This window comes from Arachis ipaensis, chromosome B5 (assembly GCF_059453495.1).
Source record: "Arachis ipaensis isolate K30076 ecotype BB chromosome B5, ASM5945349v1, whole genome shotgun sequence".
NCBI lineage: Eukaryota > Viridiplantae > Streptophyta > Magnoliopsida > Fabales > Fabaceae > Arachis > Arachis ipaensis.
The window spans coordinates 28,631,488-28,658,501 of NC_142440.1; the positions used below are offsets into that span (position 1 = coordinate 28,631,488).

General features: G+C 35.9%; 2 protein-coding genes across 2 annotated transcripts; both read right to left on the reverse strand.

The window, feature by feature from the left end:
- Window positions 1-911: 911 nt before the first annotated feature.
- POL{LAMBDA} (DNA polymerase lambda (POLL)) lies at window positions 912-6,950 on the reverse strand. Its single transcript, XM_088487913.1, has 14 exons — window positions 6,720-6,950; window positions 6,474-6,611; window positions 5,507-5,851; window positions 5,158-5,236; window positions 4,934-5,064; window positions 4,526-4,588; window positions 3,869-4,048; window positions 3,733-3,786; window positions 3,481-3,569; window positions 3,120-3,210; window positions 1,953-2,033; window positions 1,556-1,623; window positions 1,355-1,439; window positions 912-1,265 (listed from the first exon to the last, which is right to left on the reverse strand). The coding sequence occupies exons 1-14, from the start codon at window positions 6,840-6,842 to the stop codon at window positions 1,167-1,169; spliced, it is 1,626 nt and encodes a 541-aa protein (XP_088344039.1). The 5' UTR covers window positions 6,843-6,950; the 3' UTR covers window positions 912-1,166.
- Window positions 6,951-7,724: 774 nt separating this feature from the next.
- On the reverse strand, window positions 7,725-8,454 carry LOC148563707 (uncharacterized). The gene is made up of 3 exons (XM_088486910.1): window positions 8,302-8,454; window positions 7,892-8,137; window positions 7,725-7,817 (listed from the first exon to the last, which is right to left on the reverse strand). The coding sequence occupies exons 1-3, from the start codon at window positions 8,452-8,454 to the stop codon at window positions 7,725-7,727; spliced, it is 492 nt and encodes a 163-aa protein (XP_088343036.1).
- Window positions 8,455-27,014: the final 18,560 nt, after the last annotated feature.

Sequence of the window (27,014 nt, forward strand, 5' to 3'; positions counted from 1 at the left end):
ATACTTTTCTGATTTGTGGTATTTGCGTGTCCAACACATTTTGGATACGACATTTATGGATACTCGTTCGATACATGTGTCTAACTGTGTCTTAATAGAAAATAAAAAATTCTTCTCTTAACATTTTTGGACATACCTAAATACTATCAAATATCAATATTTCCAACCTTATTGTTAATGTATATTCTTGAAATGAATATAGAATATTATATATAATTAAAAAAATAAAAATAATTAAAAAATTAATTTATATTTTAATATTAATAAAATATCAAAATATTATTATAATTTATCCAAAAAATTTTATATATATATATATATATACACCGTGTTCTCTATTTTATAAAAATTTTAAATTAAAAATTTTAAATTTGCATATTTTGTGTCGTGTCATGTCCAATGTCTGTATATCATAGCTAGCAAGCAAATACAAGTGTTATTCAAAAGTTAACATATTAAAAAGTTTTCAAACAAGTGTTATTCAAAAGTTAACATATTAAAAAGTTTTCAAACGTACCTAAAATACTGATATTCTAGTAATTTTAACGGTTGATTTTAATTAATATTATATATATTATATAATATAAAATTGATTTTAAATATATATTATATATTAAATAAAAATTGATTTTTCCTAAGAAGAGAAGGCTTTTATTATACTAAATTACCAATACAACTATCCCTCTATCACCATGCACAAAAAATCTGAGTTATGTATGTTATGTTTTATTTTTCCAAGAGGATAATAACCGTTGGATATAGGAGGATCCCGGAGACCCCCACTGAAGAGAAATCCAAAGGTGAATATATCTTCTTCCCCCATGTGTACAAGTGTATGTCCTGTACAAGGAAGGGGCCTCGTGACAAAACTAAAACGAACTACCCTTCAAACTCATAATGCATTTTAAACATTTCAAGAAACACATCATCACATTGAACTACTTTATACACAAAATATATAGTTTATATATATTTACATTTTTAGACATCCCCTCCCTGTCTACCCCCAACAAAACAAAAATGGCCCCAATACAGACACCAAAAAAGAAGGCCTCATGGATGGATAGATAATTAGATATTAGATACATCATATTCTGTAAGATTAGAATAAAGAGTGCATGGAAATCAGGAAGGAGACCACTTTCCAACAGCAAGCCATTGAATGTTTAAAGATTTCTTTCATGTGGTTCAAGCCAAGGAAAGCCCAAGAAATCAAACACCTCCTTCTCCGTATCAAATTTCAAACTTGCAATACCTTTTGCACCCTGCAAAACAAATTTGCATCAGAAGTCAACCTTGCAAATGACGATGCAATTGTTAGAACTGAAAAGGGGTGAAGGAATCGAAGCCATACCCGTTTGCCTCCAGAACCCTGAGTAGCTGGAAACAAGCCTGTATCATCAAGCCGAAATCCTTTAGATTCAGCAAGCAGTCTCAACCTGCATCAAGCACGAGGGGAAAAAGCACACTATTCGTATGATATAGAAACACAATCTGCACCAAAACGCCAAAACTTCAGAAATGGAAAGTTATCTGCAAGGAGAAGCATGCATACCTCCTATTTAATACGTCGTTTCCTGTCCAAGCTATTAGTCCAAAAGCATATATGTCCCTTGGGTAGACCTGCCAAAACATTAAAATCAATAGTGTACACTTGAGACGTTTAAAGTTTGCATACACTTATAGTTGGCTAAGCAACAAAGCATAACCAGCAACAGGATAGAAGACAATACCCTATGTTTAATTTGCAACTACTAAATATTTAACAAAAATTTAGAAATTGAAGACAATACTAAAGTTTGAATAGTCATTGTAGATCCAAAAAAAAACATGGCATGGCAGCAGCACATATGCAACAACAAATTACAGAATGACAAATCCTGGAAAAACCACAATGTTTTGACACTCATGAGCCTCCATCAGAGAATACACGAAAAGATGCCATCAATTACCTTTAAATCAATTCTATGTCGCAACTCCCGTCCAGGATAAGTGCAAAAGCCAAAGTAAGTGTCAACACCAGAGTCAGTACCCTGTTCACATAGTGAAATGTTAACAAAGAAACTGAGCAACAGATATAAAGAAACACGTAACATATGTAAAAACAGAAAATTATCAGATTTATTTTTCAGTATGTAGATCTAGACATAATTATTTTAAGATTCTAGAAAAGATTTCACCAGCCTCGCTGGTTGTATATCATAATTTAGTGGGTGAAATCAGGACAAACGGCCTGTCAAAGGCCGTGGGCCTGGCCTGATAAAGAATTGCAGGCCTAGAATCATGTTAAAGCCTATTTGTCTTAAAAGGTCAAGCTTAGGCTTGTCAAGAGGTCTACGAAACTTGTCAGGCCTGTTTGAAATTTGTGTATGCATATATTGTTTTCACCAAATTACCAAAAAAGGGGAAAATATATTGTTTTCACCAAAATGTTGTAAATGAAATTTGAAATCAAAACCTTTATGTTAAACACTTGACTACCAAATCTCTTTAATAAATATATGATTCTTTTTTATTTGTATCTCATTAGTTGTTAGGCCCTTTCAAATTTTTAGAACAATTTAGATTTTTTTTTTGTTAACAAGCTCGTTAACAGGCTTCAGGCCAGGTCAAGTATTCAAACAGGCCAAGCTCAGGCATTTAGAAAAGCCTCTAGCAAGCTACAGGCCTAGCTCTGGCCAAATAGCTGCAATATAGGCTGTTAGCAGTAAATTCTTACCTATTTCCATCCCTAAATTCATCTCAAACAAATATCATATTTTTCCTCTTTCCTCTTTATCTTTGCAAAGTTGTTCACTTTCAAAATTCATGTACTTTTAAGGTATAAAAATCACACACACACACACAAAAAGAAGTTGAGATGTAAATAGCCCAACTCCCAATTTACAGCTGAAGAAACACGTCGTTTTTTGTTTTCTTGATGTAGAAGAAAACTTGCTTTCCCTATATTCAATCATATACAACACCCCCCACCCCCCCCCCCCCCAAAAAATTAAAAAAACACACACACACACTCTCCAAAAAAAAAAAAAGAAGATATACTTCCTGTGTTGTGAAAGAAAGCTTAAATCTACCAAACTAAATTCCTATTTGTAGACAACAAATAATGCAAACATTACCTCTTCGCTATGAGTACTGAAAACTAAATCCTCTCTCAGGAAATCAATATCCTTTAAACACTGTACAAACTTTGGCAAAAATCCTTTGTGACTGCAAGCCATAAACATATCTACTGAGTCTCTAAATATAAATAAAGAGGTTTACGCATGCAAAATGAAAGAGTAGTGCAGAATTTCACTCAAATCAAATTCTCCTTCTCATGTAGAGAGTAATGTTTATCTTTCTCCACAAAAGAATTAAAAAATAGCATGACTTAAACTAACTATTTAAAAGTTCAGGACAAAGTATTCAAGCAGTAAAGAAAAAGTGTGTTCAAATTTAAACCAAACTTATATGAAGTAAAAGGAATGCTAGCCCCACCTTTGTCCATCAGGATGTGTTATAATAACATCAATGTCACCACAAGTAGCCTTCCCGCGCCTATATGATCCTCCACAAACAATAATAACCTAAACAATATGATCACCATAACCAAGTTTTGGATATCATGCTTCAATTCAAAATGAGGGACCATCAAAAAATCATATATCAGTCTGTATGAGTATATAGGAATTATCTACAAACTCCGTGTGTGTCTCATACTCAGTCAAGTAAAAGAATTTTAATGCTCACCCCAGGCAAAACTTCCTCCCCAACTTTCTGCAAAATGCGCTCCATCTCTTGAACCTATCAGATCAAAAAGAGTATAAAATACTGTTTAAAAGTTATTTTTTATTCTTTTCTTTCAGAATCGAAAATAGCATCAGACCTCATGGCGTGGAATTCGTTGCCTGATATCATCAAAGTATTTCAACCCTAACTTTTGTGCATTTGTAAGTGAATCATCATTCCTTAGATCATCTAATGTACGGTGTCCTTTCTCATACAATTTCAGTGCTGTGGCAGGACCAATACCCCATACTTCTCCAAATAAGGATATTGTCCGCACCTATGATTAAATAAGGTTAAAGAAGAGAAGGCAGCATGCTCAATAAAATGCCAAAGATATACATGTTATTATTATATTTAAGAATATCTGGCATGGCCTTTTAGTCTATTACACATGCACTATATATATACCCAAACAAATAAAGTACACATTAGACAGAACAGAAGTCAAAACCACAATTAGCTGAGAAGACTGAATTTAAGCATAATTCAAGAAATTGTAACCAATCATAATTACAGACTTCAGTAACAGGATGGTTAGTTATAAAATATCGCATGAAAAATTTGTGCGTGAAAATGTTTGCATATAATTATTTTGAAATAAATAAATAAATAATGAGATAATATTTTAAATATGTAATCAAACAAGGATCATGAATAAAAATAAATATGGAAGATCAAGCTTAAAAAACAATGAATTCTGCATACAATTTTTTTTCAGGGATCACAAAATAACCTGAGTCTGCAGTTAAAATACCTTCTCATCAGTTTCAAAGTGTTCCAGTTTGGATAACTTCCCAGTAGTTATTATCTCCTGAACCTGCACATATTAAAACCAAATGCTTAAGCTTATTACTTGACCAACAATAAAAGAACGTCGATATTACCACATTAATACTGAATTTGTCTTCTTAGATGGTTCACCAAAATAACTAGACAAAATATACTTCTTTATTCCAACAATAATAAATAGCATCTGGTAGAATATCACGTAAGAGAATATCACGAATGATAAAAAAATCATATGCTAGATGATATTTTTCCATTAGAGATTGCTTGCATCTGAACAAGGAAAATTTAGTGGGAAAGAGCAACAACAAAGTTATTGCAATATAAGATACCAGCCACTTTATCCGCACAAAATGTGTAGTCAAGTATCACTTACATGATCTTTCATTGATTTTCCAATAGAAGGCAGGTCTTTGATCTGGTCTGTGCTTTCAATTTTAAACGGCAACTTCTCAATCACTGCAATAGCCTTGTAATAGCTGAAGGATCTCCGATCATCACCCAGTGCTTTCAAAATCATTAAAACGACAAACAAGAACTTCAGAATAACAGAAGTTAAATAAGATAATAACCTGTAGAATTTATATGACCACATCTCACCTCTATATATGTTAACAAGTTTTCCAAATATCTCTGTTATATTCTTGTTGAGGTCAGGTGGACAGTATGGCAAGGATGACTGCAATGCCCTCCCATTGTTAGAACAGTTTCAACAGGAACAAAGAAACATAAAATGTATAATGTCAGCATTTGCAATATTATCCATTTTGTCAACAGGCAGGAATGTGCATGCATATTTTGAAAAAAATATTAGCACTGGCTCTTAAGCCAAAATTATGGAATTTTAATTTGTTAGAACTTAGGTCATTTTAACTTAAAGAGCTATTACATGAAAGTTCTGAGTATATTTTAATGAAATAATCTAGAAATGCAGGCTTTTAGATCTTACTGCCTCACTTTCGGACTCAAGACTTTTATGTCTTGTGTTTGCATAATTAAAACTGTCAACTTCAGCAGGACTGCCTGTCGTGCTTGTGGATGAAAGTGGAGCATTTTCTGTTTTATTTTCATTACTTTTGAGATCTGCAACCTTTGTTTCTTCAGAAGATAACTTGATCTTTTTACTCGGTGATTGCTGAGAATCACTTGACAAGTTTCCATAAGTTGGCTTAGAGTTCAAAGGCTTATGAGGAATATCTGCACTTTGAGGATCCAACTTCAGCTCATACATGTCCTCAGATAGTTTTTCCCCAGATTTCAAGCTGTCCTCCAGCCATTGGTAAAGGATAACTTTCTGCAGCAAGCATCATTAACCCTTAAAATTAAAGATGACAAATTCTTCATTCTAACACAAGCATAGCAAGCTATGTTCTTTAATTGTGATTGCAATGCAACAACAAACCAGTATGTCCCAATGTCATACACAACATCAAGGTAATACATTTAAAAATAAATAAATAAATAAACAAAAGGAGTTCAGCTGAAAACATGAGTAAGCCCTTCAAATAATCAGAAGTTTACTTGGTCCTTCGAATATGCATTTGACATCAAATTGATCATCAATTTATATATTACCAAATTGGTCAAATTAGTCCCAAAGATATATGAGACATCTAATTGTCTCTTCACTATCAATCTGTTACATTTCTCCATAAAATTAGACCAAAAAAACATAAAATTGGTCCTTGATGAACAGAAAATTGATTATTAAAGGACCATCTTGATGCTGCTGACACAAATGAGCATCAATGTGTTGCCCCACGTACATTTGGAGGGCCATATTGAGCGATAAGTGTTCACTCCACGGTTCACTCAATCACTATATTCACATGGTCCCCATTGAAACTACAGTAAACTCAAACCACTTGCTGTAACTTACATGTAATTAAAAAAAGGAAAAGGTTAAAATAGCTAACCCCCTTAAAACGTGATAAACGCTCCTTGTCCAGTTCTTTGAGAAGAGTATGAGAGTCCATTGCAAAAACATGAGTGACCCGTCTGGAGAGGCGCTCCTCAATCACACCACCCATTTGCACCAACCTCTGCTTCCAAACCTATGAAAAAGAAAAGAAACAAACATGCTTTGCCATTGAAAATGGGGGATGATTGAAACATGGAAAGTAGGGGTTTCCAAAATGAGGATTTTGGGGGTTGTAAATTACCTGCAACCGACGTGGTTGGACTCCTTTGGGGACGAAGAAAACCACCATTCCTGAAAACATTCCATCAGGTTCTGACTCGGAGGAAGGGCTTCGCTTCTTCTTTGGTTTTGTTTTTGGCGCCATTTTTGCATGCGGTGTTGGCTTGTTCGGTGGTGTTTGTTTTTGTTTTATTTGTCTTTCGTCTTCTAGCTTCTTCAAGACGCCATGAACTTGGGAGTGTGAATGAGTTGTGAGTTTGGGGATGTTATTTGGATGCAACTCATATGTATCAGCATTTGGTGCAACCTCATACGTGTTGTTCTACGTACTCCACACGTGGATTTCCTTTTTTCAATTTTTTCCCTGTGCTGTTAAGATGGGCCAATCGCCAAAGGCCCAGCCCCATTTGTGCCGATTTCAATGCAATGAAAAAAATAAAATTTAAAATCTCAGACCCATTGTTTTTGAAAGAAAGAAAGAAAGAAAGAAAAACTAAACCAGTAGAAAAAGTACACAATTATTTTGATGTAAATAAAAATTCTACCACCTGAATCAGAATCATGCAATTAATATAACAGATAAACTTAAGTGCAAAAATTCACTAAATAATTAAAAGGAATAATAAAGTTTATATCTAATATAAATAATATAATAATTTTTATGTATAATTCAAAATAAAATGCAAATAATACTTAAAAAAAACTACCCATTTAAATTTTTTATTTAACTAAATTAAAATAATACATCTTATATTCATACGCTCATATATGTTATGTGTTTTTTTTTGTTTATTCTTTTTTTTTTTTTGAAACAAAGGAGCTCAACACAAGAGTGGAGCAAAACAAGAAAACAGACATAAATTAAACACAACTAGGTAGCACCACACAAAGCAAAAACATATCCCGCTGTCATTTTCGGCATTGCCATCAACAACAAAAGGGATTCTGATACTTCCACTCCTCAAAATTCTGAAAAGATGCAGTAATGGTATCTTCTACACTTTTTCCTGCATTCTGAAAAAGCCTCCTATTCCTCTCCATCCAGACGTTTCACACAATGACAAAGAAGCAAATTAGCCATTTCTTTCGCTCTTCCTTTCTCGTAGTTACACCTGTCCAACTGTGAAAATGTTCCTTTACAGTACCAGGAAATGACCACTTCCTATCAAAGTGATTCAGCCATGCGCATCATACCTGCCAAGTAAATTCACACCCAAGAAACAAGTGATAAACATTTTTAGCATCCTTACTACATAGAGCACACATGTTGTTGTCATGACCAATTATCCCAAACCGGCACAATCTGTCTTTTGTATTCACTCTGTCTATCAAGACAAACCATATAAATAGCTCCACTCTTGGCGGAACTAATCCTTTCCAAATAGAATTGGTAAAACTATAATTTGTTATGTCCTCTGGGAGCGTATCCTCCTGCAATACCTGCACAAAGGAGTTAGTAGAAAAAACACCTTGTTTATCAAACTTCCACACAATCCTATCCTCCCTGTTTGGCACTAATTTAACCACTCTCAGAGTTTCATGTAATTGATTCAGAAGTTCCAACTCCACTGGAATGGCTCACGCCTCCATTGGAAGTTCCAAACCCAATCTAACCCGTCCCAGAACCCGCAGACCCCAATGACACATCCTTTTTGCATTGAAATCGAGAAGAGCCTTGGAAACCTATCCTTTAGGGGACCACAGTATAGCCAGACATCCTCCCAGAAACGCGTTCTTCTCCCATCTCCAACCTCCATGGACAACCCATTTATCATCTTCTCTCTTACATGTTGTTCCTTAATCTATAGCTGACATATATCCTTCCAAGGACCTCCTTTAGTGGGCAATGTCTGGGTGGATAATAGCTTGTTAGGATTGAGATTATTACACGAACACACCACCTTCTTCCACAGCGGACAATCCTCCTTTGAGAACCTCCACCATCATTTAAACAATAGCGCTGTGTTACGTATCATAGCATCTCCAACACCTAACCCACCTAGCCTTTTGGCACCTGAACCACTTCTCATCTAACCAATGCCAAGCCATTCCTTCCATCCTCTCTACTCCACAAGAATTTTCTCTGTAGTGAAATCAACTTTTCAGCAACAGCTTTCGGTCATCTTGTACAAGCTTAAGTAGTATATTGGCAAACTATTTAAAACAGCTTTGATGAGCACCAACTTTCCTGCTTTATTAAGCACCTTCGACTTCCATAAGCTTAGTTTTTCCTCCACCTTGTCTATTATAGGCTTCCAAGTCTTGACTAACCTCGAATTAGCTCCTAGAGGGATTCTAAGGTACCTGATTGGCAGAGCCGCTTCCTTACACTCTAACAATCTGCACATACGTCTCACCCACAGTTGGTCACAATTGATTGGGATTAAACTGGATTTGTCGAAATTTATGCTTAACCCCGACATTAGTTCAAAGCAACGCAGTAGTCTCTGATAGTTCTTCACAGTCTCTTCCTCCGGCGGACAAAACAATATAGTGTCGTCGGCGAACTGAAGGTGCGACAATTCTATATTGTCTCTCCCAACCAACAGAGGAGATATACGGCCATTTCTAACTGTCTCTCCGACCATTCTATGTAGTACATCAACCACAAGTACAAATAAAAAAGGGAATAGTGGATCGCCTTGCCTCAAACCCCTTTCCATCATGAATGGCTTCGTCGGTGAACCATTTACCAACACAGACATAGAAGAAGTACTGACACACTCCATTACCCACTCCCTCCATCTTCGACCAAATCCCATCTTCTGCAACACAATGTCCACAAAGCTCCACTTTACTCTATCATAAGCCTTCTGAAAATCTAGCTTGATGATTGCCGCTGCCTTTTTCCTTAATTTGAGCCACTGCACAGTTTCACACGCTATAAGTGCCCCATCATGTATTTTGCGGCCCTTGACAAACGCACTTTGAGTCTCCCCGACCAGCTCTGGCATCACTGCTCTCATCCTCCTAACTAGCACCTTCGAAATCACCTTATAAACACAACCAACCATGCTAATCGGGCGGAAGTCTTTGATTTCTTTAGTCCCGCCGAACTTAGGAGCCAACGTAACCCATGTGATATTAGAGTCTTTAGGTAACCTAGCTGTCTGAAAGAAAGCAATCACAGCAGCTGTAAACTCAGTCCCAATTTCTTCCCTGCACCTCTTTATGAAATTCATATTGTACCCATCACTGCCTGGTGCTTTAGACGATTCACAGTCCCAAACTGCCTCTCTAATCTCCTCCACTGATGGTAATACCTCTAAAGCCATAGCATCCTCTTCAGATATCCTTGCCACCAGCCCATCTCTGAATCCCACCCTAGCAGACTTCTCTTGATGATACAATTGCCTATAAAACTCTCGGATAGCAATCTTTATTCTAGCTGAGTTTCTAATCAGTCTTCCATTAATAACCAAAGCATCAATTCTGTTATTCCTCCTCCTTGAAGAAGCTATTTGGTGGAAATACCTGGTGTTCTTGTCCATATCATTCGCATGCTTCGATCGTGACATTTGTTTCCAGTGTAGCTCTTTTCTAACATACCATCTCTCACAACAAGTCACCAACGCCTTCCTTCTTGCCTCCACTGTTCCATCATATGTCCCACTGCTTACCATGTCATCTATCTTCTTTATCTCATTCTCAAACTGCAGGATTTTGTTATCCATGTCACCAAAGTTGTCCTTGTGCCATCTTCTCAAAGGAATTGTCAAGGCCTTCAATTTGTCTGTGAAATCTACATCTCCCAAACCCCTCCATTCCTCTTTGACCATTCTTAGAAAATCTTCATGGGTAAACCATGAGTTAAGACTTCTGAACGGTCTTGGGCCGCCTCGCATCTTTGTATCTTCCACAATCATCGGGCAGTGATCTGACAAACCCCTTGGTCCTCCTTTTAGTCGAGTCTCTGGAAACTCCTCAATCCATTCCAGGCTAACCATTACTCTATCAATCCGGCTACATGAGCTCCCTCTAAACCAGGTATACTTGCGATCATTAAGCGAAAATTCTACTAAGTGCATATCTTGTATCCAATTCTTGAATTCTTCAGCAGCTCCTGGTAATCTATCCGCCCCCTTTCTTTCCTCCACCTGAACAATCTCATTAAAGTCTCCCATAAAGCAGCAAGGGACCTGATATAATCCAGCAATATAACTTAACTCCTCCCATAAAATCGTCTTCTCGTCTCTAGCATGAGCGCCATAAACCAAGAAAAACGCGCAATTAAAGTTATTCTTCAACAACACACCTTCGATGCACATCCACCTCTCCCCTTTATAACAGTTATGCATTTTAAACATACTTTCATCCCACATTAAGAGCAGCCCACCCGATGCACCATCAGACGTCACATATTCCCATCCCACACTATAGCACCCCCAGAGACATACTACATCAAATCTAGTTACAACATGCCTTTTAGTCTCTATCAACCCTAGCATATTCAAGTTATTTTTCATCTTCAAATCCTTTATCATTCTCAACTTCCCATCCCCCCTCAACCCCCTAACATTCCATGAGCTAAAAATCATTTTAACAAATTATTACACACCTTATTTTTGTTTTTGGGTCTGCATCGTCTTGCTTTCGCCCTTTGTTTTGCCATTCCTCTTTTCTGAGCATTCTCTTCATTCTGAGCTTGGAGTATCGCCATAATATCCTCTTCTTGGTCGTACAAAATTGCACCAGATTCCACCGCCAATTCCCATGTCCTTTTGTTCTCTGTCATTTGCTCCTCCGCTTTAGAACACTGGTTATCACCCGATCCGCTATCATGTTCACTATCCAAGCTATTCATTATAGACGTTCCAGCTTTGTCCCTATCCTTCTCCGAATCTTTCCTGCCTATCATATCACCTCGATGTTTATGACCAACACTTTCATGATCTACACAGTGCTTTGACAAGGTCGTATTTCCAATTTCACTACCAGCGTCGTTTTCGCCCTCTGTACTTGTTTTTTCAGTATCATCCCCTTCATCACTAGCATCCCCAACCCCTCCAAGCATATAGGAATCCTCACCATCATCCCTAGAGCACCTTGTGACCATTCCTTCGAGCTCCTCCACCACTGCTTTCCTTGCGTTCAACTTATCCCAGACTACCGTCTTCTTTCCGGCTTCATGGCTTTTCGGCGCCGACGCACCAGCACCTCCGTCCACCACAATCGCGTCATCTTCAGCCGTGTCCATCATCGCGTTTGATCGTTGCGGGCAAACACCAAGCTAGAGCCTCCAAGCGCTGGTCTCGCCGTTCGCCACTCACTCTTCTCCATTGCGCCAGGTCCGCGGGCTACCGTGCAGAGCCACGAGCTCATCTCCATAAGGTTCCTTCCAAGCAGCTGCGCAAGGATCGGGTACCTTCTCCCCCCCTGAAACCCTGCGTCACCCGACCCAAATCAGTTTGGAGTGGCCCAGATTTCCGGAACGCGCCTCCTGTCTCAGCGCTACCTTGGTTCGGGCCTGATGAAAATTGTTGGCCCAATTGCAGAATCATACCCCTATTATAATAACTGGTGTATCTGGCCCAATCTTCATGTTTTTTGTAATTTATTTTTGTCATTTTTCTCCTTATGGCTCCCTCATCCAGCCCACTTACATTGTTTCCACAAAGCCCAGACCTGTTTCTTTTTTAATCCTCTCCATCACTCATCATGTCGTATCCCATCAAATTAGCTCTGTCTTTAATTCCTTGTTGATACGAATCGGCCGTTACCATTTTCAATAAGTTGATTTTTGAATTGGCATTATTCCACTCATTCAAAATTTCTTATGAATTTACTATTCTGCCCTTGTCATCTTCCCTTTCCCTCATCACCATCATTGCCAACTCCGCTACCTGGTCCCTGCATTCCGGCTCATCTAATTGGCTTGCTTGATCTATAGCCATAACTTGAGAGTGGCTTGTTGCATCGTTATCTCGTTTTTTGCTACTTGTTTCACTAGCGTTAATCTTTTCCGGCTTACACGCTGCACTATATGTCTCTTCACCCACCTCTTTTACCAACACGTCAAAATCACTTAGTCCAATTGTAAGATGTATCCATTCGTTGATAACATCCAATACACATGTATCGATTTGTACGCGTCCGACACTAAAGAAATTGCATGATTCTGTCAAATTATCACAACCCACCACTTCACCCCATTGACTTCCGATGATATTGAAAGTGTTCACCGACCAGGAATGTAATGGAACTCCATAACATTCTAACCATACTCTCCTAGTTTCACTTCGCTCCGCCTCCTCCCATCTCCAAACACTATGGAAGAGTTGTAGCAGACTGTTCAATTTAAACGTGTAGGTTTCTTCTGCGCTTTGCACGCAGTCAAACGTCAAAAGAGCTTTATACGCACCGAGTTCTCGTATTTGGACAACTTGAGGCAGGATTTTCGCGATCTTATCTTTCATAGATTTAAAGTCAATGGCTTTTGTCGTCCCTCTTACTAAACTTCTCTGCAGCCACTCCAAGTTATCTTTTGCCACCGCTACTTCAATCTTTTTGGTCCACCCGTTTTCATGTGGGACTTGTTCTTTTTTCTCCTTCCTGACCTCCGTTATATTCTGACGTGCATCATGAGTCTCTTCGTCTTGTTGCCTCCGAACCGTCTTGTTTTGGATGTCATCTCCTTTCTGTGCCCTCTTCGTATCATACACATCTGATATCCTCCGGTACTTCGCTTCCCCTACAAATACAACTCTTCCTCTCAACCTCAACCGATTCATTTCTCTGATTGCCTTCAATGCTCCTCCCTTCGTAGTATATCGTATGAACGCAAAAATGTATATATTATCGCCTTTTTGTTTACGCGATAAATATATGTCATTGATGTGTCCAGTCTCTTTCTTCTTTTACGTCTTTTTTTCCTTTCTCTTCTCTTTTATTTTATTTTCTTTTCTTTAGGATTATTAATATCATCATCATCATTATCTATTTTTTTATTCTATTTTTCTTTTTTTTCTATCTCAAAAAACAACAATAATAAGAAGAAAAAAAGTGTATAGCAAAAACGAAAAGCAACCAAAAAAATAATAAGCCAAATAAATTCTTGTTAAGAAATTGTTGCATCAAGTCCAAAACCTTAAAAAAAATTTTAATTAAGAAATTTTAATATCAAATTTAAGATATTTTTGTGTCACAGCTAAAAAATTTTGATACTATTTTTCTATTTTATGTTTTTACAACAACTCCTCCCCCTTCTTGTTATTTTTATAATTTTTGTATTACACTTTTATAATTTTTTTTTGTTTCACTTCTAAAAAAATTAAAAAAAAAAAGAAAAACAAGGAATAAAACGAAAGAATTATGCAAGTTTTTATTTCTTTCTTTAGTTTATCCTTTGAATTTAATTTTAATACACTATTAGTATAAAACAGCTTTACACATGCATCCAATTACGTAACATAATATTATTAAAAATAGGATAAAATATACTTTTATCCCTTATGTTTATTAAAAATTTTAAAAATACCCTTATATTTTAATTTATTTCAATTTTATCCCTTAAATTTTTAATTTTTGCATCAATTTTACTCTTCTTGCTAATTTTTTTCAGTTAACATTTTTCTTTCTAATTGTACCCATCCCTAAAATTACCACCATCATCGTCACACTCCTCTCTATCTCTCATCACTGCATTCATTTCTCATGAAAACGCCATTTTTACACTACTACTAGACTAAAATAGTTCCTTTTTCTCTCTGGTGCAAGCACCTGCTCCCATTACTTTTATCTTCTGCTGCCAAAGTATGCACTATACACTACTCTATCCCCATTTGTTTTTTGTTTTCTTTTGAATTTGTCATTGTTCTTCTTGAAAGAAGAAGAGAATCTTAAAGAATTAATGGAGTAATTTTTATTGAATGAGGAAAAAATGTGTACAAAATGAAAAGAAACCATGTTTTAATTCTAACAAAACTAATCCCTTTTTATACACTCACACTTGTTAACTATTCTTAAGGGGTATTAAATATTAATTGATGGGCTGCTACTGCTTTATTGGGCTGCAGTTGACTTATACTTTGGGCTGCTGCTCTCAATACTCTCTCTCCCCCTTCAAGCTCAAGTTGCTCCTTGGAACAACTTTGAGCTTATTTTTGAGCCTCTCATAACTGGTTGTTGACAAAGATTTTGTTAAAATGTCAGCAACTTGTTCAATTTCAGGAATATGTACAACCTGTAATGACTTGTTGTTGATCTTTTCTCGAACAACTTGGATATCTAACTGAAAATGCTTCGTTTTGTCATGTAAGACAAGATTTGTAGTGAGCAAAACATTGCTTAAATTGTCACAAAATATTGATGGAGCAGTAGTCAATTCTTCACCCATGTAATCTTTGCTTCACAGGCTGCTAGGCTTTCGAAATTCTGCCTCAGTTGAAGATCTACTTATAGTTGTTTGTTTCCTACAAGTCCAAGTAACCAAATTAGCTCTGAAGAATACACAATAACCCAAAATAGACCTCCAATCCTCTAAATCTGCTGCCCAGTCAGAATCAGAAAAATCATACAACCTATAGTCGTTGCATTTATGTAAGAGTAAACCATATTCTTGTGTTCCTTAAAGATATCGTAAAATCCTCTTTACATCCTTCCAGTGAGCAAGTAAAGGGCTGTGCATGAATTGAGAAACCTTCCTCACAGCAAAACTCAGGTCAGGCCTAGTGATGGTAACATATTGCAATGTACCTACCACAGATCTGAAGAGCTTCGAATCCTCAAATTGTTCTAAAATTGTAGACGGTAGCTGCAAAGAGGAGATCATAGGAGTAGGCATAGCACTTGCCGTACTCATTCCTAATTTAGACAGTAAGTCTTTAATGTATTTAGTTTGGGATAAATGAAGTTGTCCAATTTTAGTTTTATGAACCTCAATACCAAGAAAGTAGGATACCTCTCCCAAGTATTTTTGAGTAAAAATCTTGTTTAACTTTTGTATCATAACATCAATTTCATTCGAATCATTACTAGTGATGATAATGTCATCAACATAACATAGAATATAAATGACATAATGAGAGTCATGTTTGATGAATAAAGATGTATCAGACTTAGTACTAACAAAGCCAAAACTGTTTAGAGTATTGCTAAGCTTTAGAAACCATTCTCTCGGAGCTTGCTTGAGGCCATAAAGGACTTTATTTAATTTACACATTAAACTGTCAGAATCATGAGAGAAACCAATAGGTTGATGCATATAGTTCATGTAAATCACCATTGAGAAAAGTATTATTAAAATCTAATTGTCTTATAAAGCAGTCTTTTAATAAAGCTATACTTAACACAATTCGAATGGTGGAAGGTCTGATAACAGGACTAAACACCTATTCAAAATCAAAGTCTTCAGATTGGTGGAAGTCTTGAGACACCAATCTGGTTTTGTACTTTTGTATAGTACCATCGGGAAGAGCCTTTTTATAGTGAAAACCCATTTAGATTCAATAATTTTGGCATTTTGAGGTTTTGGCACAAGTGTCCAAGTATGATTTCTGATTAAGGCATTATACTACTCCTCTTTTATAGCATTTTTCCATTGAGGAATAGCTAATGCAGCACTAGGTGTTTTAGGAGGTGTTTTATGTAAAATGTTTAAATCAACATTACTAATTAAGGCTTTGGGTTTGGAATTTTCAGTTTTAGACCTAGTGAGCATGGGATGTTGATTTAGAGATTTAGAAGATATAAGAGCATCTGCAGATGTAGGAATGGGTGCAGAATTATTATTATTATTATTATTATTATTATTATTATTATTATTATTATTATTATTATTATTATTATTATTATTATTATTATTGATAGAGTCAATAGGTGGAGGCAGATTTGTATCCCAGAGACGAGAATAGGATGTTGTATTTCAATAGTAAAGTGTATGGAATTAGAATTAGTAGGAGTACTTAGATTATGACTACTAATATCGCTAGGATTACGATTTGTATACTGAATATTCGAAATAGAAGAACTGTGAGATGAAGAGCCTAAAACAGAACCTATACTAGGAATAAAATTGTTAAAAGAACTAGATTTACCAGAATCTCTAGAGGAGTCATTCTTATCAGTTTTAACAAATAGTTCCTTGTAAGAAAAAAAGGTTTCATCAAATTGAACATGTCTTGTGGTATAAAGTTTACCACAAGGTAAAAGGCATTTGTAGCTTTTTGAGTTTGGGGCATAACCAAGAAAGACACATTTATGAGATTTAAAATCTAACTTTGTTTTATTGTAAGGCCTTAAAAGAGGAAAATAGCTACTACCAAAAGCTCTTAGAGAAGTATAATCAAGGACAGTGTTAAACAAGGTCTCGTAAGGAGATTTGTTGTCCAAAATTGGAGTTGGGATGTGATTAATTAAGTTGCTATTAAAACAGCCTCATCCCAGAAAATAAATGGCATAGAGACTATAGATAACATTGTAAGACTCATTTCAATAAAGTGCCTATGTTTTCTCTCAGCCCTGTCATTTTGTTCTAGAGTGTAAGGACAACTAAACTTTTGAACAATACCTTCATTGGCTAGGAATTGACTGAACTGATAAAAAGTGTATTTCCCACCATTATCAGACAGAAAAGCTTTTATTTTGTGATTTGTAAGATTCTCCATTTGCTATTTAAACTGTTTGAAAGCTAACAGAACTTGAGATTTAGAGACAAGTAAAAAAAGAAAAGTATACCGAGAATATGCATCAATAAAGGTAACATAATAACGAAATTTTAAGTGTGATACAATGGGTGCTGGACCCCAAACATCAGAGTAAACAAGTTGGAGAGGTATATTGTAGACAGTAAGTGAGGAATTAAAAGGCAATTTATGCATTTTAGCATGCATACAGTTTTCACACACATCAGGAAACAAAGTATCTTTATTCTTATCCATGTCAATATTACAACTTAATAGAATTGTGAGTACAATTTTCTTTACTGTGTGACCAAGTATTTTATACCACAAGTCCAAAAAAACTTTGGAAGAAATAAAAGCACAAGGTTGTAAAGAATCTAGAGAAAAATTAGGAACAGTAACATTGAACAATCTATAAATGCCACCCTGTCTATGTCTTTGAAGAAGCACTTTGTCAATTTGCTGGCATTTAACAAAACACACATGAGCATAAAATTGAAAATAAACATTATTATCTTCAACAAATTTGGAGACATGGATAAGATTTTTGGTGATTTCTGGAGAATAAATTAATTGTTGTAATCTGAAATATCTATTAGAATCATAAGCATATAATAAAGAAGTACCAATTTTAGATATATGCAAACCTAAGCCATTCCCAATCTGAACTTGGTCAAGGCCTGAGTAATCTGAGAATGTGATAAACGAAGATGAATCAGGAGTAGTGTGGTGGGAAGGACCAGTATCTGGGTACCATGAGGAGTCAACAATAGATCCTGGAGTAGCTATGTAGGCAGTAGGATGATGAAAAGATGAAGGGGTTGGTGGTGGTGTAGTTGTAATGGAACTGGCTTGTGACAAATTAGAAGAGTTTGGTGAATTGGTGAAGGAGGTGGAAAAGGGAGTTTGAGAATTTTGTGATGGAGGAGGTATATGCTGGTTGAATTTGTTGAAACAATGCCAAGCAATGTGGTCAAATCTACCACATACCTGGCATTGTGGCCTATTATGATTGAAAAATGATCTACCTCCTCGTGAAAACCTACCACCTCTACCTCTTTTTCCTCCAAAATCACGACCTGAATTGGAATTGGAAGGAAATGAACTCTGAAAGATATTAGCTTGAATCATAGAGGTTGTGGATTTTTGGAATTTATCAAACATATCATCAAAGGTTAAAATTTGAGTTTCAACCTTACAAATACTGAAAATTTCTCGTTTGGAATTGACATTGTGAATTAAAACTTGATATTCTTCATTCAATCCCTCAAGCAGTGCATCAACATGTTCTTCAACAGTTAAAGGAGAGCCTAAAGCTGTTAAGAATATGCAATCTCCTTAATCTTCGAAATATATTCAGAAGTTGTTGAACCTTGCTTCTTGATAATCTTTATTTGTGCTTTGAGCTGTTTGACACGATATTTAGTAGATTTCTTAAAATATTGTTCAATTCTGCCCCGAATTTCATGACTGAAACAGCAACCAACCATTTTAGTTTTGAATAAAAGATCAATAGATGCCAAAAATCAAGACTGGATATTATAATCATCTTGAAGCCACTGGGTATACGCTGATGATTCGATTCCATTTTGTTGATCTTCAATCGTAGTGAATCTAGGAGGAACACGATCTTTATAGAGATGATTTTTCAAAAGCTGACCTTGAACTGCCACTAATTCTTGTTGCTGCCAAGTTTTGTGATTTTTTTCTCCTAATTTATCACTAATTAGAGTAAAGGATCAGGAGTTGAACAATTAAGGTGAGAAAGAAAAGGAATTGAGATAGCAAGAAGATTATTGTTGTTGTTGTTGGCAGAATTTTCAGGGTTTGAATTGTTGTTGTTGTTGGTCACAGGAGGTGAATTGTTAGATGAATGTGGAGATGCATCCATGGTTGAGAAAAACCTGAAGCTTGTGATACCATGAAAGAAGAAGAGAATCTTGAAGAAGTAATGGAGTAACTTTTATTGACTGAGAAAAAAATGTGTACAGAATGAAAAGGAACCATATTTTTGTAAATCATGTTGCTTGTATGCGAATTTTGTATTCATAGGTTTTGATGAATGACAAACCAACAAACGACATGAAAGACAAACCAACAAACAACTTGAATGAACAAGCATATTGAAAGATCAACCAACATTCAACGTTGAGGAATGAAGAGTTGAAAGCAACACAACAACAACAAGAAACTCAAGTCCACAACATTTGAAGACAAGTATAGTGTCTTAGGACTTAGGTAACTTCTTGTTAAGAACCAATTGCTAAATCTCTCAACACACACTCACAAAATGTTTTGATGCACATCTTGCAATTCGATGCTAGCCAAATGGTTTAAAAACTTGTTTTCAAAGGTACAAAAGCATAGGAATTGACTCCAACAAGTTTGAGATCAATCCTAAGTAGTTTGAAGTGATTTTAAGCCATTCTTTAAGGTTTGCATCGATGCACACTCATCTTGCATCGATGCAAAGCATGCAACGACTTGTTGCATCGATGCAAAGATGTTTGCATCGATGCAACCTAGCTGAAAATTCAAATTTCAGCTTCAAAGACACATTTGCATCGATGCAAAGTGTTATGCATCGATGCAAATGATTCAAAAACATAAAAAACGGCTAGTTTTAACAAAACGGCTCCATCCCATTAACTCCCAAACGTTTCTAAGGTTTGGGAAGTCTATAAATAGATGGATTAAAGCCTTATTTCATACATGTGAGTATTTGCAAACTATCTTGTTCATATTCTTTCATTCTACACATTTTTAAGGTGTTATAATACACAATTTGAGAGAGCAATATCAATTGGTTCAATAGTGCTAAACTTGTAATCATACACTCTTCTAGAGAGTACTCATTTCATCTCAACAATTCTTTGAGAATTGTTTTCTTGTAACACTTTGTAAATTGGAGTGTGATCTCCAAGGTTGAGTCAAGAGTTATAAACACTATAGTCGGTGAGGATACCAAAGAAGTATACTAAGTACTCAAGGCAAATCTTAGAGAAGGAGTCTCTAAGTGGAGTGGGTTAGTATACGAGTGGTGATCATATACCGTGAGGTGTTAGAAACTAAGGACTCGGATTGTAAAAGGTTTTGCGCGAGCACCTTGAAGCTTGGCAATAGTGGAACTTCTCAATAGCGATTGAGAAAGAAAGTGGACGTAGGACAAGGATTGTGCCGAACCACTCTAAATAGCGTTTGCATCTCTCCAAACTCATCTCTTCTATATTATTGTCTTTTACCTTTGAGCAAATAAATTGTGATCGAAAAGTAGCTTCGTAAGTACTTAAGGAATAGCTTAAGTCCGATTGGTGAAAAGCTTGATCAATTTATTTGAGTTGGTGTCTATTGGAAAGTAAAAGCTCCTTATAAATGCTTAGCAATTGAGTTAAGCTCTTGGAAAAATACTAGTACAATAACACTTTTATATATTGTCTTTAACTTTCGCAAAAAGATTCATTGTTGTTGCAATACTCAATTCACCCCCCCTCTTGAGTAATTGTGCATAGGTTCTACAAGTGGCATCAGACCTTAACCCTTTGAAAGACTTAACCGTTTAAGGGAAAAGATCATGGCAAGCACAAGCTTTAACAACAACAACACTAGTGAAGGTAACTCAACCGCTAGACCTCCTCTTTTTAGCGGAACAAATTACTCTTATTGGAAAAATAAGATGAGAATTTGGATCCGTTCTCAAGATGTGAGAATTTGGAAAGTGATTGAGAATGGAAATCACATTCCAACAAAGACAACAAGCGCTAAAGAAGGAGAAGTCTCCGTCTTAAAGCAAGTACCGAAAGGAGAAAATGAATATAGTGACGATGATTGGAAGAAAGTGGCAATGAATGATAAAGCCATCAACTTCATCCATTGTGCACTTAACGAGCATGACTATATGAAGATCTCTACATGTGAAACCGCTAAAGAGATTTGGGATAAACTCCAAATCACTTACGAAGGAACCGACCACGTTAAAGAATCAAAGGTATTTATGTTGGTTCATGAATGGGAAAATTTTAAAATGAAAGATGAAGAGAGCATTGAAGAAGCTCTTGAAAGACTCTCCAAGATCTTCAACAACCTAAGCATGCTTGGCACAAAATACAATGATAAACAAATTGTGACCAAGGTGCTTACAAGCCTTACACCAAAATGGAACTCCAAAGTGAACGCCATTGTGGAAGGAAGGCTCTATGATCAACTTACATTTGATCAACTACGAGGTAATCTTCTCACCTATGAGATGACTATGCTAAATAGACAAAAAGGTGAAGAAAGCAAGAAGAAAAGTCTCGCCCTTAAAACAACATCACTACAAGAAGAGAGTGATGATAATGAAGAAGAAGGAGATGAAGAATTTGCACTCTTATTAAAAAGATTCAATAAGTTTGCAATGAAGAAAAACTTCAAGAGCAAAACAAAGGTACCAAAATGCTATGAGTGTGGAGAAGTTGGACACATTAAACCCAATTGTCCAAAACTTCAAAAGGAGGACAAAAACAAGAAATTTAAGAAGAAGGAGAAAGCATACATATCATGGGAGAACGAGGATGAATCCGACTCCGATGACGACGAGGTTGCAAATCTTTGCTTAATGGCAAGCGAAGAAAAGGTTAGTAATGACAACTCCACTTCTTTTAATTTACAAGATGAATATGATGCCTTACTTGAGGTGTACACAAAACTTACCCAAGATTATTCTCTCCTAAAGAAAAAGAATATGGATCTTTTAAAACAAAATGAGATGTTGAAAAATGAGAATATCAATCTTGGAAAAGATAAGTGTAGCACAAGTAGTGATCCATACAAATCTTGTAAAATGCATGAAAATGAAATTACAAATCTTAAGAACACTTTAGCTAAGTTCAATGAATCTTCAAAGAACTTAGATAAAATGTTGAAAAATCAAAAGCATGTTCATAATAAGGAAGGTTTAGGTTTTGAAAAAGGAAAATTTAAAAATACTAAAACTCCTATTAGGCAACCGCAAGCCCAAAAGGCAAGCATGCCTAAAAGGAATGAAACCTTTAAACATCCTCCTCAACATACTTCATTTAGAAATTATAATCACAATACATATAGATCAAAAGATGTTGCATTTAGGAAACAACCTAGGCAACCATTTAGAAACATGCATAGGATGCATAATCCAAATGTCATATGTCATTATTGCAATAAAGTAGGTCATATAGCACCCGTATGCTTTACTAGAATTAAACATATAAACTTTCGTAGTCAAGATACGAGATGGGCACCTTATGGGCATTATGCTCATACTAACCATCAAGGACCCAAATTCACTTGGGTACCTAAATCCCAATTTTAATTGTTTTGTAGGTACGTGTTGGAGCTAAGGATACAAATTGGTATGTTGATAGTGGATGCTCCAAACACATGACCGGCGATGAATCAAAGTTCACCGCAATAGAGCCTACAAACGGAGGAAATGTGATCTATGGAGACAACAACACCGGCAAAGTAATCGGCGTTGGAAAAGTTGGTAAAAATTCTTCTACCTCCATAGATAATGTTATACTTGTCAAAGGTCTCAAACATAATCTCATTAGTGTTAGCCAACTTTGTGACAAAGGAAACTTAGTTACCTTTGACTCAAAATGTTGTTTGATAAAAAGGCAAGACACTAATGAAATTGTGCTAATTGGACACCGTGTTGACAATGTATACATGATTAATATAGATGAAGTTTCCTCAAATGATGTGAAATGCCTTGTTAGTAAAAATGATGAAACTTGGTTATGGCATCGTAGAGTAGCTCATGCTAACATGGACCATCTTAGCAAGTTGGTCTCTAAAGAGTTAGTAATTGGCTTACCAAAGCTACGTTTTGAAAAAGACATCCTTTGCGACGCATGTCAAAAGGGAAAACAAGTAAAGGCCTCTTTTAAATCTAAAAACATTGTTTCGTCAACAAGGCCATTACAACTTTTGCACATGGATTTATTTGGTCCTTCCAGGACTATGAGCTTTGGTGGCAATTACTATGCTTTAGTTATTGTTGATGATTACTCTCGATTTACATGGACCTTGTTTCTAGCAAACAAGAGTGATGCATTTCGAGCATTCAAAAGATTAGCCAAAGTTATTCAAAATGAAAAGAATTTGCATATATCATCTATTAGAAGTGATCATGGTGGAGAATTTGAAAACAATCTTTTTGAAACTTTTTGTGAAGAAAATGGCATTGAGCATAATTTTTCCTCTCCTAGAACACCACAACAAAATGGTGTGGTTGAAAGGAAAAATCGTCATTTAGAAGAAATGGCGAGAACTATGCTCAATGAGGCTAATATTCCTAAGTACTTTTGGGCGGATGCGGTTAGTACCGCGTGTTATGTTATGAATAGGATTATCATTCGACCTATTCTTAAGAAAACACCGTACGAATTGTACAAAGGAAGAAAGCCAAATATTTCCCACCTTCACGTCTTTGGCTGTAAATGTTTTATTCTAAATAATGGAAAAGATAACTTAGGCAAATTTGATGCTAAGGCTGATGAAGGAATCTTCTTAGGCTACTCTTTAACTAGCAAAGCTTTTAGAGTATATAATAAACGCATCATGACTATGGAAGAAAGTATTCATGTCGCTTTTGATGAAACTAACCGTTGTTATGCTAGAAAAGATTTTGATGAAAATGTAGAAAACTTTGATTCACTAAATTTGAATGGTGAAGACAAAGAAAAAGATTTAAATAAAGCCTCTACAACAAAGGATAATGTTCAAGTTGAAGAAATTGCACCATCACAAACACAAATAAATGCACTTCCAAAGGACTGGCATACTTCAAAGGATCATCCTCTAGACAACGTCATTGGTAATGTTTTGAAAGGGGTAACAACTCGATCCTCTTTTAGAAATTTATTTACATATAGTGCTTTTGTTTCTCAAACTGAACCATCTACCATTGAGTCCGCAATTGATGATGAACATTGGGTTATGGCAATGCAAGAGGAGCTTAACCAATTCAAACGAAATAACGTTTGGGAATTGGTGCCTAAACCAAGTAATCAAACAATTGTCGGAACAAAATGGGTTTTTAGAAATAAACTCGATGAAAATGGTACAATTGTTAGAAACAAAGCTAGATTAGTAGCTAAAGGTTATAATCAAGAGGAAGGCATTGATTATGACGAAACTTATGCTCCCGTAGCTAGATTAGAAGCTATTAGGATGTTACTTGCTTTTGCATCCTCTTATAACTTCAAACTTTATCAAATGGATGTTAAGAGTGCCTTTCTTAATGGTTTCATTCAAGAAGAAGTATATGTTGAACAACCTCCCGGTTTTGAGGATTATGAAAATCCTAATCATGTTTTTAAACTCAAGAAAGCTCTTTATGGTCTTAAACAAGCTCCAAGAGCTTGGTATGAACGTTTGAGCAAGTTTTTAATAGAAAAGGGTTTTAGAAGAGGGAAGGTTGATACAACTTTATTTATCATGATTGAAAACAAAAATATCCTTTTGGTACAAGTTTACGTCGATGACATAATATTTGGTTCAACTAACGAATCACTTTGCAAGTTTTTCTCAAACCTCATGCAAAGTGAATTTGAAATGTCCATGATGGGCGAACTCAACTTCTTCCTTGGTCTTCAAATCAAACAAGGAAAAGAAGGAACTTTCGTTGGCCAAACCAAATATTGCAAGGAATTGCTCAAAAGATTTGGAATGGACAATGCTAAGGCAATGGACACACCAATGAGCACTACTTGCTACCTTGACAAAGATGAACAAGGTAAAAACATAGATGTAAAGAAGTATAGAGGCATGATAGGATCATTGCTTTATCTAACGGCAAGTAGGCCAGATATCATGTTTAGTGTATGCATGTGTGCGAGATACCAAACTAATCCTAAGGAATCTCACTTAAGTGCGGTGAAAAGGATTATGAAGTATCTCCTAGGAACATTAAATGTTGGATTGTGGTATCCGAAAGGATCCACTTGTGATTTGATTGGTTATTCCGATTCCGATTTTGCCGGTTGCAAATTGGATAGGAAAAGCACTAGCGGCACTTGTCACTTGCTAGGAAACTCTCTTGTTTCATGGCATAGCAAGAAACAAGTAAGTGTAGCCTTATCTACCGCCGAAGCCGAGTATGTAGCCGCCGGTAGTTGTTGCGCCCAAATTTTATGGATGAAACAACAACTTGTGGACTATGGACTCATGCTTGATCATATTCCTATCAAATGTGATAATACTAGTGCAATAAATTTAACCAAGAATCCGGTTCAACATTCAAGAACCAAGCATATTGAGATTAGACATCACTTCATAAGAGACCATGTTGAAAAGGGTGATGTGGTTATTGAATTTGTCGAAACTAGTAAACAACTAGCGGACATCTTCACTAAACCTTTATGTAAAGAAAGTTTTTTTAACATCCGAAATGAACTTGGTATCTTGGATTCTAATCTAATATGATTTGTTTGAATTCATTGTATTTATATTGCTATTTTATCACTTACTAACTTAAGCATTGGAGATATCCAATTAGCCATTGTTTTGTAGGTTTATGAGTTGATGAATGAGTGATTAATCTTGAGGTAGATTGAAGAATTTGAAGATTATAAACAATGGAGGATCAACAAATTGAAGTTTATAATAGTTTAAAATGAGTATATACATGATAGAACTCAAAGGATTGAAGAAAGAACCACCAAAGGATGAAAATTTGGTGATTTTGGGCAAAATGATGCATGTTGCATCGATGCAACCAAGCTTTGCATCGATGCAAAGCACACGACGTGCTATGTGCATCGATGCAAAGCCCATTGCATCGATGCAAACAAGACCAAATTGCATAAAAACACGTAAAATTTGGCATTTTGGTGCAATAAAACCCCACTTTTTCATCATCTTCAACCTCACAACTCATATCTCCACCTCCAAACCTCCATTACCTCCAAAACAAGCTCACATATAGCTTCATACAACTCACAAAACTTAGATACCCACTACAAACAAATTATATATTTGAAGTCCCCACATTCTCCTCTACAAAACCCATAAAACAAAATCATCCACAATGCCTAGAATCAAGAGAACCGTCAAGAAGTCAAAAGGTTCTTCAAGTGTGGTTCCACCTCCAAATAATCATCCTTTGGCAAGGTACTTTGCTTCTAATGAAGATCTTCAATTCTATGAGGCAAGGCTCGCCGGAAGAAAGGAAATTCCTCCGAGGTATTTGGATCCGACCCTTCTTGTCATTCATAACTTTGATACTCTTAAGGCTATTCTAGTTCATCAAGGTCTCATGGATTTTGTTCAAATTAAGAGTAAATTTTATCCGGATTTAGTTGCCATAGCCTATAGTACACTCATGATTGAGATTGATGAGGAAGATGAATCAAGTTTCACATTATTCTTCAAGATAGGAAGAAAGGATTATAGGCTAGATGGTGATGAGTTAGCCACCATTTGGGAGCTGCCAAATCAAGGTGACTTGTTTCAAGGTGGTAAAACCCCAATTGATGAATGGGGTTATTCAAAGGACAATGCCATGCATTTGTTCAATCTTGTACAAGGAGCTCATTCCAAAATTAGTTGCAATTCAATGAGTGCGAAACATAGAACTTTGTTATATCTAGTCACCTATGTATTGCAACCTAGAATATCCGGGCATGCGAATGTAAATGATGAAGATTTGATTGTCATGTGGGCTATGATGAATGGAA